The 13064-nt window shown below is 34.1% G+C and overlaps 1 protein-coding gene across 2 annotated transcripts in view; it reads right to left on the bottom strand.

The window, feature by feature from the left end:
- LOC118181399 (lachesin-like) overlaps positions 1–2498 on the bottom strand; it is a 1014793-nt gene extending 1012295 nt beyond the window's left edge. For both annotated transcript variants that reach the window (XM_085811099.1, XM_085811100.1), the window contains exon 1: positions 2186–2498. In XM_085811099.1, the coding sequence (XP_085667225.1) occupies positions 2186–2321 (136 nt within the window). In that variant the 5' untranslated portion in view covers positions 2322–2498. The remainder of the gene's footprint in view (positions 1–2185) is intronic.
- Positions 2499–13064: the final 10566 nt, after the last annotated feature.

The raw sequence follows: 13064 nt of genomic DNA, 5'->3' as shown, positions 1-13064 counted from the left end.
CTCACCGTTTTGCGTTCCGACCATCCATTCTATAACGAATATTGCTGGTATAGCTTCTATGACCCGCTAAAATTTTGCCCACTTCTTCAGATTCACCCTGTATGATCATATTTTAACTAAGTTTGTAAGACTTTCAGCGTGTAAATCTCAGTTACTGTAGAAAGTGACGAATCTTAAGAACTAGTTAGCGAATAATCGCTTAAGTGTTTATGACAAGAAACAACAAGATACAAGGGTAACAAGCCCTTTATTATTCAAATAAAATTTAACAAAACTCCGCCTTGGAGTGTACAATAAATACCGGCACTGAGACTAAGAATTAAACTAAAACTAATAGTAACTAAAGATATAATAGCCGAAGCTGTCAAGCTTCTAATGCAGTTGGCCCCTTAGACACCAGATGACTGCGGAGCTTATCAAGGGCCTGAGTACGGCCGAGAGTAATAACAGCTTTGAGAGGGAGAGTGGCCAAAAGGCAGACGCGCGTAAATCAGAAACTCTGATTCTCTCTGGCTAAGACCAAAGAACTTCGCGGTTAAATATTGCACTTCCTCATTATGTATTTAGACGTAATTCTAAAACTACGCTCTGGCCGGAAGTAGTAAGTTGAAGTTAAGAATTTGACAGGAAAGAAATTTAAAATTTAACTGTTAATAAGATTAACATAATCCTTACAAGTTTCTTCCCATAGTCAGATACGTATTTCTGTTTTAATTGAGTTTCAGATGAAAATTATTTCTGGTCACTTTGAATAGAATGTCGAAACTCAATGAGCACAATTGCTGTGCATACCAGAACCAAAATGTAGAATACATTTTAAAAAGAGTTATATTATGTTTTGAAACCAGATAAATAAATTACCTACTTATTAAAGTGATGTTTCGTTTTTATTCTGAAGAATTGAAAGTGACTTTATAATTAAAAAAAAGCAAGGTATTTTCTCTTTCTTTACCGTATGCCGTTGTGATATGATTGGAAACATTTCTCGCTAGCAGTCCGGAAGTCCGGGACTCCGACGAAAACACTGCACATTATTCATTTTTTTTACATTACAGATTTTGCATTGACCTTTATACAGGTGTTGGCAGATAGTATTAAAATATTTTTATTAGAGTGGGATAAATTATGTTCCATTCTATTAAGAAGCGATTTAAAAGATTTAAACTCTTCTCCACAGAAATATTATGTCTAAGTAACATGAACTTGTAGGAAAATTCATTCAAATCGTTTCAAGAACGTATACGAAAGGAAATAATGTTTTCAAATACGAAATTTTAAGTACATGCCGAATCTCAATAACATAATTATATAAAAGTTATTTTACGCGATAACTCTACATATTTTGGGGAATAAAATAAGGCATGTCAATACATCCATCTCTAAATAAATATTTTAAGCTCACACTCTCTTTAATCATGTTCATTAGATCGATTAAACAAACATAATTTTAAAAATACTGGTTTTATTTAAATAAAATGCTTACAATCGTTTCGGAAAAATAACATTTTTATACATTTTTAATTAAATATTTTTCAGAATGCGTAATACCAAAAACATGTAAATGAATTTTATGCTTTAACAACAAAAATAATTTAAGGAATATATTGATAATCATAGATATAATTATACATATATGATAATGCTAAAAACTGTGTATTCTTAAAGTTGTAGATTTTAAATGTGTCTATAACATAAACTGTAGATAACATTTTTTCAAATGTTTAATGTAGAATGCAATATAAACCATCAGAACACTTCTCTTTTGTTAGATGAAGTGATTTAAAAGATCAGTGAATAAAAATAAGGCGATGATGTCGTTTGAAACAGGACTTCTTTTGGAAGAAAAAGTATCAAATATCATTGTTATTTACTTTACAAAATGATAAATACACTTATGTCATATTTTGAAGCATACAAATTCAAGTAAGATTCAATTTAGCAACTTTCAAAGAAGAAAAATTCAGAATAAACATCATATTTGATTATAAATAATATGTCTTAACATATATATTTATTTGTCAGTCTTTCGGGTATTTTAATTTAATCTTAAAAGTAACAAATCTCTTTTATGTAAACTTTTCATTATTATTATTACATTATATGCTACTGAAAAAACACTTCAGCGGCGAGTTTGCATCCATGTCAAGTGATGAGATTAATTTAAAAAGAAGTAAGAGAGACTCACCTTCATCACCAGTTGATGGCGAAGTAAGTGTGAAAATAAGAAGAGTTCCACACAAGAAAAACTTGAGAAAAGCGCTGTAAAATTTCTTTTTCCACTTTCCTCCGTCTTTCACAGTCACTTTATGTCTCAACGACATCTTTAAAAAGAACTGAAACTAAAACAAAGAAAGAAGAAAAAAATCTCTCGAGCCGTCCCAAAACACCTCTCAAAAACAAAATTCTTCCTTCTTTTCTTTAAAGAAGAGCGAAGAAAAGTTGCGGGTGTTGTGGATGCTCCGCCGGCAACTTTCCGAGTACCTCTTCACAGCGCGGCTCTCAAGCTCCGCAGTGAAACTCGAATGACAGGCTATTTTGTAGATCGCACGCGACTGTGAGGTTTCGCTTGCGGAGCATGCGCCGAACTGCTGTCCGTCTCGATTTAAATCATGTTGTTTTTACCTCTGCGTCGATGCGGGGTTAGAGGTTTTCTTTCGTTTTGAGCTGTTCTTCGCGAAGTTCGCAAGGAAACACAAAGTAATTCTCTCTGGTCGTCTACCCCACGCACTTGTCATTAGAGTTAACGGCTAAATTTTACGGCGCGTGTGAACACGTAAAAAAAGGAGCTGAACAAGAATCAAATGCAATAAAATTTCATATTTAAATCACTAAAAATTTACTCCTTCCCATTGAAGTTTGTCTTTTTTCAAATACATCGATTTTCATTGGGTTTAAAACTACAGAAACCTTCAGAAAAATAGTTTATCACCGCAACTTAAATACTGTGCTTTGGAGTGTACTTAAAATGCAGTTTATCAACAAGTTTAATCAAAATCTGCGAAACATTATGTATCATTATAGGTATATACTTGGAAAAGGACAGCTGCAAAGAAATATGAGAAGGCTAATAAAAACTAAAATATAAACTTTTAAAAAGTGATGCAATTTAAATTTATTAGACCAAAGGGCGTTAGCCACAAGGGCTATTAATTTCGTTTTGGCATTTTGCGTCGATTTACTTTCAGCGTTGATTCACTTTTCAAACTTTTGCCCCCAACTATTGCAGCCCTGTATTATATTTAACTATATTAAATAATGAGGAATCTACATAAATCCATGCCTGTTTCTCGCATTGTGATAAACCAAGAATAACTAGAGACATCAAATTTTGAATAATATAATCCTTCAGAATCTAGAAGCCCTAATTTGGAATTTGGAATTTCATTTATTATCTACTCATTATCAGACTTTAAACAATTTTTGATTAAGAAAGTCAACGATTGCAAAGCAAGGAATGGCAACACTGTACGAAAAAAACATTTTTATCTCCAACACGCGAAACTGTGTATCGAAAATTCTAAATATACGCCCATTTTAAAATTAATTTTCGTTATCGCTGTTCAACTGAATTTTATGGTTTAAGTGCTAAGAACATGATATTTAATAAATGAAGGCAACACGCAAAACGTTAAAAAAACGACCCTTTAGGCGTAATATAAAATCTGAAAGGTATTGCCCCCCACTCGATTTTATTTATTTATTTATTTATTTAAAAACACTGATTTTTATGAAAATTAATCCTCCTAATCTATCTAAATTGCTGTTTTCGATCTAAATATTAACGAAAACCAGTATTTCTAATTTTTACAATCGTCTCATCCGATTTTTCATGAAATTCAATTTTCATGGTTTACATCAGTTCTGGATTACCTTTCGTTTTCGAGGTATGTCATACATCATTATGTTTGTCTATGAAATACATCATCATGTTTGTCTGGTTAATTTGTCGAACTAGCATAAAACGTTAGCTAGTATTTGATAAAATTTTGTTCATAACAATAATTTGATAAGATTTTGATAATTGTGATAAAATTTGATAATAAATGTTGATAATTTTGATAAAATTTGATAATAAATTTTGATAATTTGTTCAGCTTTGATAAAATTTTGTTCATAATATTGTGAGTCTGTTTGCAAGAGTAACATGCATTGTACCTATTCATAATACTATATTACAGTTTTGTAACGAAAGTAGCATAAACTGCCTAGAATGAAAGTAATATAAATTATACCCAGCTATTTAAACTATTGATATTATTTCCCGCATTAAAAGTTCAAGAAAATTTCTATTGATTACCTACTAATTACAGGTGATGTGCACAATCGAAAATTGCTACAACATGCTTGGAAGGAAAATAGGAACATAATTAGAAAGTTTTCACTTGTATTATAACTACTTATACAATAATAACAAGATGATAAATACGTTTACATTTCGCTTTGTAACATACGAAGCAAGTAAATTTTAATATAAATATCATATCTGATTACAAATATATGTTTTGTAACTTATATTTATTTATTAAACTTTCGGACATTTTAATTTTGATCTTAAAAGTATGGAATAAAATAAACCACCATTTTCTAAACTTTCAATAATCATTCGCTATCAGTTACCATATAAATATGCAAAATACATTAAAATAAATAACACATTTAAAATTCATCTCGTATTCAATTCGGAATTAACTATATGCAAAAACAAAATCTAGAGGCACAATGCCCAGCTGCAAGTAGAATGGGCAAAACATGCTAAAACAAGACAGATTATATAGCACAGATTGAATGTGACGTGGGATAGATGCATAAAAGTTGTGGACAATATTTAAAGGAATATTAAGCCATTCCTCCAGCAGAGCGGTCCCTAATTCCGAAAGACCGGATGGAGATGGAAATCGAGAATGAAGTTTGGACTCCAAATATGCCCATAAATGTTCAATAATATTCAAGTCCGGAGATTGAGGGGGACATGCGAGATGTTCAGTTGCATCGTCATGCTCTTCGAACCATTCTTGAATACAACTGGCAGTGTGGACAGGGGCGCTGTCGTCTTGAAAAAGCGGTCGCTTCCCAGAGAATACAGTCTAAACAAAAGGATGGACATAAACCCCTAGAATGCTTAGATAGTGATTGGATGTGATCCTCCCATGCAGAATAACAAGTGGCCCCAAACCGCGCCAAGATATCGCACCCCATACCATAATGGCGGCACCCCCATGCTTCACAGTCGGCAAGAGGCAGTCAGGATGAAATGCTTCTTTGGGCGTTCTCCAGACATAAACGCTTCTTTGGGCGTTCTCCAGACATAAACGCTTCGGGTCGTCTAAAGTAGGGTGAATGACGATTCATCTAACCATGTTACTTGTTGCTATTGCTGTGGGGACCCACCTTTGTGATCTCTGCACAATTATCGTCGCTTGAAAGCATTAGTTGCTCTCACCAAGGTTTTACGAATTGCCACTCTGCCATAAATGTTCGCAGCATGAAGATCCCTTTTTGCAGTTTGTGTTGAAACGGGGTCCTGGACATGACTGTTCATTTCAGATGCTGTCTCGGATAACGATTGCTTGTGCTCTCGGGCTACTATGGGCTTCAAGACCCGTCTATCCCTATCAGCTAGGTTTGACTTTCGGCCATTGTTGTGTTCTCTTTCGTGTGCGCTGTCATAACCACTCATACCGTACTCCTTGCACACCCCACAAGGTTTGCTATTTCCGTAACCAATGCTCCACTTGAACGCGCTCCAACTATCATTCCTCTCTGGAACTCTGCAGGTCTGACATTTAAACTTCTCACAGACAGTTCGACCGAAACATACAACGCAGGTGACAGCTATTGAGAGACTGATATATTATGCTCAACTAGGTGGCGGAATTCTGTTGCAGGTGGCGTAGCTGTACTGCGGCTGTGAAATACGTCATACGTTTTCACAGGTGTTCGCATTATTTTGTCCTCCATCTGTATATATATTAGAAGGTATTAAAATACTATTTAAAATACTAATTAAAATTCTAATTATTTTTTTTTTCATTCATGGTTTTAAATTGAATTTATGTTCCTCGGAGGTGGTATATGGAATGTTTTCTTATTATAAACTATTTTGACTTTTGGTTTATATATAATATAATATATGTGTATATATATATATATATATATACGTATATATATACCAAAAAGTAAGAACTTTTGAACCAACTCCACAAAACCCGAAAGAAACTTTTCTAACCTTTCTTCCTTTTCTTTCTTTTTCTTAATTTTCTACCTTGCTTTCCGAGTTTAAAAAATCTAAAAATAATTAATTTACTTACATGCTTTTAGTTTACTTTTTGTGAGATTTCCAACTTGGCATCCATAATTTGTTTCGCCAATGAAGCCAAACTAGCAACCCTAAGCGTCCAATTTCGAATTTCAGTTTTTTTGTCTTTGTTCACTCTCGACAAGTTATGAATTCATTCTTCTCTGTTCAGTTTTATGCATATTTCGTATTTGTGCATTTATTTTGAGCCTTAAACTCTAAAAAATGTCTAATTGATTTCTTTATTATACATTGAAAATTTTCACGAATGTATTTGCTTTTGTATATATTTATATATTTTTATGTATTTTTATTTCATTTCATTATTGGACTTCTGCGTTGAGGAGGAGTTAAGAATTGTCAGGTGATTTTTTATAATTAAATAATTTAGAATGGAATATCAGCTAATTTTTGATGAACAGAACAGCAATGGTTTCCCAGGGAAGAGGGTTTCAATTGAATCTGATCTATCGCCGCTTGATAACGTTGAATAAAATTTTTACTGCATTCCTCTTCCTATATATTTTTTTGTAATTTTTATATTTCTCATACCTGTAATTCTTCTGGCTATTTATTATTTACATATCTAGAGTGACTTTTAAAATTTATTATATTTTAATTTCATTTATTTAGGGATTTGTTGATTTAGTTCTAAATTCTTACTTTTTGTCCATAATTGATTAATTCTGAGCAGAAAATTGCTCCGAAATAAAAGTGGGAAAATTCGGTTTTAAAATAAAAATTTGTGATAATTTAACATATATATATATATATATATATATAAGAAAAGTTTAGAAATTTTACAAATGATAAATTAATTAATAAGACAAAATAATTAAATCCAAAACGAGGCTAACATTGCCAGAAAATATACACTAAACACTGAAACAAACACAAAACAATTCAATCAAATTAAAAGAAAAATTTAAATTTTATTATACTTTCTATTGAATTATTTTGACTTTGCTTCAGTTATAATGTATATACTTTCTGTCAGAATATTTACTCTCTCTCTCTCTCTGTGTATGTAAAACCAAAATATAAAGATGTAATTTCAACTTTAACTTGCAATAAATGTGTCAGTCCCGTTTTTTATCCTGATTACTTCCATATCCAGTCTTAAAAATATTATGATTTAATATTATTCTTTCTTCACTGTGTAAACACTAATTACAAAGGTATTAACAATTTACAAAATGCATTTCAGTCGATAATTCAAAATATTCTTCAGCCAAAAACATCATTAAATTTGCGAACCAAATCTTGAAACAGCTAATGTAAGCAAAACGAACCTGACCTTACTGATTCTTATCTAGTGTTCTTACACATTTTCTCTCTTGACTGCCGCTGGGTTACTAACGTCACGCTCACCGTTTCTGATTCATCGCCAGTTGCGTATTTATGAGCTAGTAGTCAACGAAATATGCTCAACAAAAAATAATTTCTGTAAGTCCTGGATCTATCTATTGTTCAAGAAAAATCACCATCTAGAAATAATATATATTATATCTATCTATCTGTCTACCTACCTACCTATCTATCTATCTATCTAGATAGATAGATAGATAGATAGATAGATAGATATAGAGAGAGAGAGAAGGAGAGACAGATCTGTCTAAGAATACAAAAAAATCGATGAGTGCAAAGTAGACAGCAGTTCAAAACCTAATGTATTAGCACCCTGAAAGCAGCAACAAATGGGGGTATTAGTGCAGAATAAATAACCCGCTTAAAATCCACCATATTATACGGTATATCTCCCGCCTTCTAAGCATGCTTTCATGGTGTAGTGGTCATCACACTCGGCACGTGTTCGAGAGGTCCGTGGTTCGAGTCCCGGAGAGGGCATTGTTCAGTTTTCATGTCTCTTGTTTCCAAATAACCTAATGCCTCTACAGTGGCGCTCAAACTAAAAGAGGCTGTAGATGATGATTCTTCAACACCAGGATTTGGCGATTTCCTATTCCCCAGTTTTCGACTGGGATTTTTTCCCCTTTTGAAATGGGGCAGTATATAAGGTATTTCTCCTGCCCTCTTAGCATACCTTCGTTGTGTAGTTACCAGCACACATTCGAATCGTGTTCGAGAGGTCCTTGGTTCGATTCCCGGCGACGGCTTTGCTCATTTTGCCGAAATGTACATCTTTCGTTGCATAGTCATCACGTGGTATGCAAGGATGGAAGTAAATAATTAAGCTTTTTTTGAACCAATATAAACGCAAGTTAAAGCTCAAAATTCAAAGTAATTTCCGAAAGAAATTCAAAGTAATTTGTGCCTTTATTAGTCTAAACTCTACAAGCCGAAATATGCACTGCAAAAACTGCAAAAGTTTTGGTTGATTTAAAGTTCTAAACTTAATTTGTATCTTAGTGTCTTTACTGGTTTAGAAACAGACGGATTTATTTACTCCTTTCGTTCCACCCAGCACCTGATGGCGATGCAGCGAACGATGCGAGTTTCTTATTTCATTATTATTTCTGGCATGTTTTGGACCACTTTGTTTGGCCGTTTGTTTTAGCCGTACTTCTAGTTTATAGTTTCGGCATATGGTTTATTCCAAATTGAAATATGGTATGAATTTTAAACGTATTATTCATTTTGATTTATCTCTTTATATATATATACAGGGGGTCGAGAAAAGTAGGAGATTAAAAAAATGCTGTAATACACACTAATATTAAATGTATTCTTACGCAGTTCTGGGTATCAGAAATTACAAATATGCCATTTTCTTAAAAACAAAAACAATTGGTGGACTGTGTCTTTTGTTAGCGTCAAATGTACGAAACCTCTAGGTCTAACTCAAATAAAAGTTAACAAAAGGCATCTCTCGTGCTTAGAGAACAATAACCATTTAAGACATAATCAAAAGTAACGAATTTTAAATTATGACTAACTTGAGTTAGCTGAAATGCTACACAGGCACAAACGCGCAAGTTGGCTCTAACCTAAAGACAGCGTGGCAAGTTTAGTGACGAAAATAACGCAACGTCGCATAGTACTTATCAGAACAAGATCAATTAGGAAACGTGGCCTTCAGTAGGCGGAACTCGCTCTGATTCTACTCTCTAAAACCATCCTTCTCATATGCATAAACGCGAACTATAAATTTGCATTCTGGCAGAAGCATGGGAAGCGAGAAAGACATCAAAGCACTTTAACATAAAATAACTGGTTAGTAAAACTAAATGAATCCTAAATCCGCCCAAACGGGATAGTGGTTAGCGACGTTGATTGCCATACATACTGCCATACCCGGGTTCGAATCCAAGAGAGGGTATGGATGTTTGTAAATGTATAATGCCCATGTGAGATGGAGGCACTTAAAATATGCAGCGAGATAAAAGGCCTCTCGAGAGGTTGGTGGTATGGGGAAGAAGGGGTGGGAGACCCTCGAACTTACATACCGCGGTGCTCTCCATCGAAATTGGTGGCAGAATTGAGTAAAGCCGTACTGTCATCTGAATAGCTCTCAAAAGGTTCTTGCCAACGACAGACGCAATCTTGCACTATTATCACGAAGAATTCGTGGGTTTGTTGTGATGTTATTCTCAGACAAGTGAGATAAGTCACACAATACCCAATACAAATATATCCTTATAATTTCACTTTTTGGAAATAATGTCCTCTAAATGGCATTCATTTCTGAGGTGACATTCCAGCATTCGCGAATGGATGCCAACAAAGATGCTTTTAAGATACCTAAAGTACTACAATCAGAGCTGTTTCAGTCCGACATTTAAACTCTAACCGTGGGATGACGCTGCGTAATTGATTAATATCAGTTTTACAAAAGGCTACTGAGATAAATCTGATCACGTTGGAGCCCATTTTTTCGTAAAACTGTTAATAACCAGTGGAACGTATGAGGTAATCATGCACTGGAACAAGTAAAATTGCGTATCTTAACTCATATTTTATTTATATTTTCAAGTGGCACTTAATTACACATCATCCTGAAGTTAACTCTTTTGTGCAGCCTGAGTAATAAATAACTTACGTAGTTAATGAAATATTGAAACGAATAAAATATTGACCGAAGTAATAGTATTTTACAATTTTATAGTTTTACTTTGGAAATTTACCCACGCACTTAGCTGTGAATCAAAGCATCAAACCCGATTATAATGACACAAACATTGAACTAAGATTAAGTACAATATTATCCTAGATAATATATAAACAAATGTTCCATAAAATCACCTACAACTCTATACCCTTTTTTTAATGACTTCATATAAAATTTTTATGCCACAGCATGGGTAATGAGCTTACCGCTGCTCAGACTTCCGCGTTTACCTTCGCGAGTTTGAGATACTATATTCATAAATTTCGCAAATATGAAAATATTTCGCTAAAGTTTTATATATCAGCGAATTTCCAATTTTACCTTATAGAAATATTAGGTATTTCCGAAGCAAGAAAGATGAGGAACGCCTTCGCCGGGAATCGAACCGCGGACCTCTAGAATACGCACCCAGCTTGCACATCACACCACGAAGGCATGCCAAGAAGGCTGCAGAAATACATTATATACTCCCCCTTTTAAAGGGCGACTGCGGTTTTAGTGGACCCAATCGCCAAATCCTGGGTGTGGATAATCATCATCTAACACCCTTTTAGTTCGGGCGCCACTGTAGAGACATTAGGACATTTCGAGGCTGGAGAAATGAAAAATGAGCAACGACTTCGCCGGGAATCGAGCCGCGGACCTCTGGAATACGCGCTCAGCGTGCAGACCACCACGCCACGAAGGCTTGCCAAGAGGGCGGGGCAAAAACCTTATAACGTTATAAAACTGAGGGGTTACTTTCTAACTGATTAGTTTCTTCTGTCTAACAGTCACCTTCAGACGTTACCTTTCTTGTCTGTGCTGGATATCTCCATTTGGTTAATTCACTGAGAAACCAGAGGTAACATAAAATGTAAAATTTACTCTATCCTCTGTAGTGAGCTAACTTAAAATAATGCAACACAAACATTAAGCCTTTAGACTACAGCTGCTAGTTCAAAATTATGCAATAAAATAACTGTGAGCAACTCCAGAGATCCTACGCGAAAATGCAATACTAACCGGATTTGACAATGTAAACTGCTAAATTCCGGACTCTCTAAAACCGAATGTCGGCTGGCGTTCAACGACACGGCGACGACAGCAACTGAGATCTTGTCAGATACCATTCAATTCCTCAGTTTAAACTACGCTGCTTGTCTAAAATTCTACATAAACCTCTGGGCTGAGCGAGTGCGTGTCGAAACGAATAATGGAAGGAAAAAATGTAGTGCTAAACGTTTAGTAAAACTTAAATATAATATCATACTGATCTTCCATTCGAAAATATTTTAGCATAAAGGTCCTCGAAAGGACTAAACGAAAATTTAATTCCCTAAAGTTCGACCTTGTGGTGTTAAAGTAGCACTCTACAATTGGATGCTCTTTGTAGTCCTGTTACAAGTTCGACACTTAACATAATTTTCAGTTTTCAGTATCCTTTCAATGGAGCTTGCAAAGAAAAATTGTAATATTTGCTATTATTCACTTACAGGTTAACTGCACAATTTGCAATGACCTTCTCTATGGCCGGTGTGCTTGTACAGATGCGACCCAAATGTGCGTGTTTTGCGACTTCGCACAACTAAATATAACACAGCGTTTATAGAGTTCCTGTTGTAACTGAAAGCTCAACATCTCATAAAACACTGGAAAATATGAAATAACCTTTTTATTTGGTCTTAAACTAGACAGAACAGTCACAGCTTATGCTACATGCGAAGCTTCCACTAATTGTGAATAGTTAAATTATTTTTAGAGAAGTTAACTTCAGATGAAGCTAGCGTAGTCGGGTACTGCACGCGAAGTAGAATTAATTAGGCTAACTCAGATAATTACCGGTCCGTAGTCTTCGTCAACTCTGCTTAAAAGTTATAGTCCGGAATAAAACAAGACGCAACTACCAGACTATGTCACAGCTAGACGCAACTATCAGAATAAAGACTCAAATCGTTAATTAATTAATAAAATGGTTAATTAATATAAATACTAATTATAATAGTTAATTAATATAAATACTAATTATAATAGTTAATTAATACAATTAATTAATAACACAAATAGTTAATTAATATGGAACATCTTGCACATGTCACATACAACATCCGTAATATAAACATACTACATATTTCATGCACATAACATGTTATTGCTGACTGTCTAACCGTAGTACACCATAATTGTAACGATGAGATGCTATAATATAATATTCGAAGTACCAAATGTTAAAGTATTATCCAAATTAATTAACGATATAAAGTACAATGTGTGCCAAATAATACGTGACCTTAAAATAAAATAAATTCTTTGAGCTGTATAGAATGCAGTAACCTGATTTTAAAATTATGATAAATGTTATTAGCAATTTATAATAACTGTACTTACTCCTTACTTGTATAGTCCTAATAACACACATTCCAACTTTCACGTGTGATTACTTTATTTCTTTTCAAGGCAGCTATTCAATGAATTATCGTGATCACGTCAAACATTCCCAAAGAAACAAAACAGACTCCGCCATTACTTTTAGAGTCCTTGGGAGCTCTATTAACAGCCAAATTACCAACAATAGTGAGACACGTGTCCATCCGTAAAGATCCTGGGCAAATTTAATACGTGATTGGACAGTAGTTGAGGGACAGAGTCTATCGGATCATAACTATATACGCTATAGTATAGCAAGCAGCACTGCAACTAACATCATCCAAAGATACAACC

Source organism: Stegodyphus dumicola, chromosome 2 (genome assembly GCF_044657685.1).
Source record: "Stegodyphus dumicola isolate Sdum_Otavi_A_Nest chromosome 2, ASM4465768v1".
Classification (NCBI taxonomy): Eukaryota; Metazoa; Arthropoda; class Arachnida; order Araneae; family Eresidae; genus Stegodyphus; species Stegodyphus dumicola.
The sequence above is the reverse complement of the archived record's forward strand: the minus strand, read 5'-3'. Positions and strand labels throughout refer to the sequence as shown.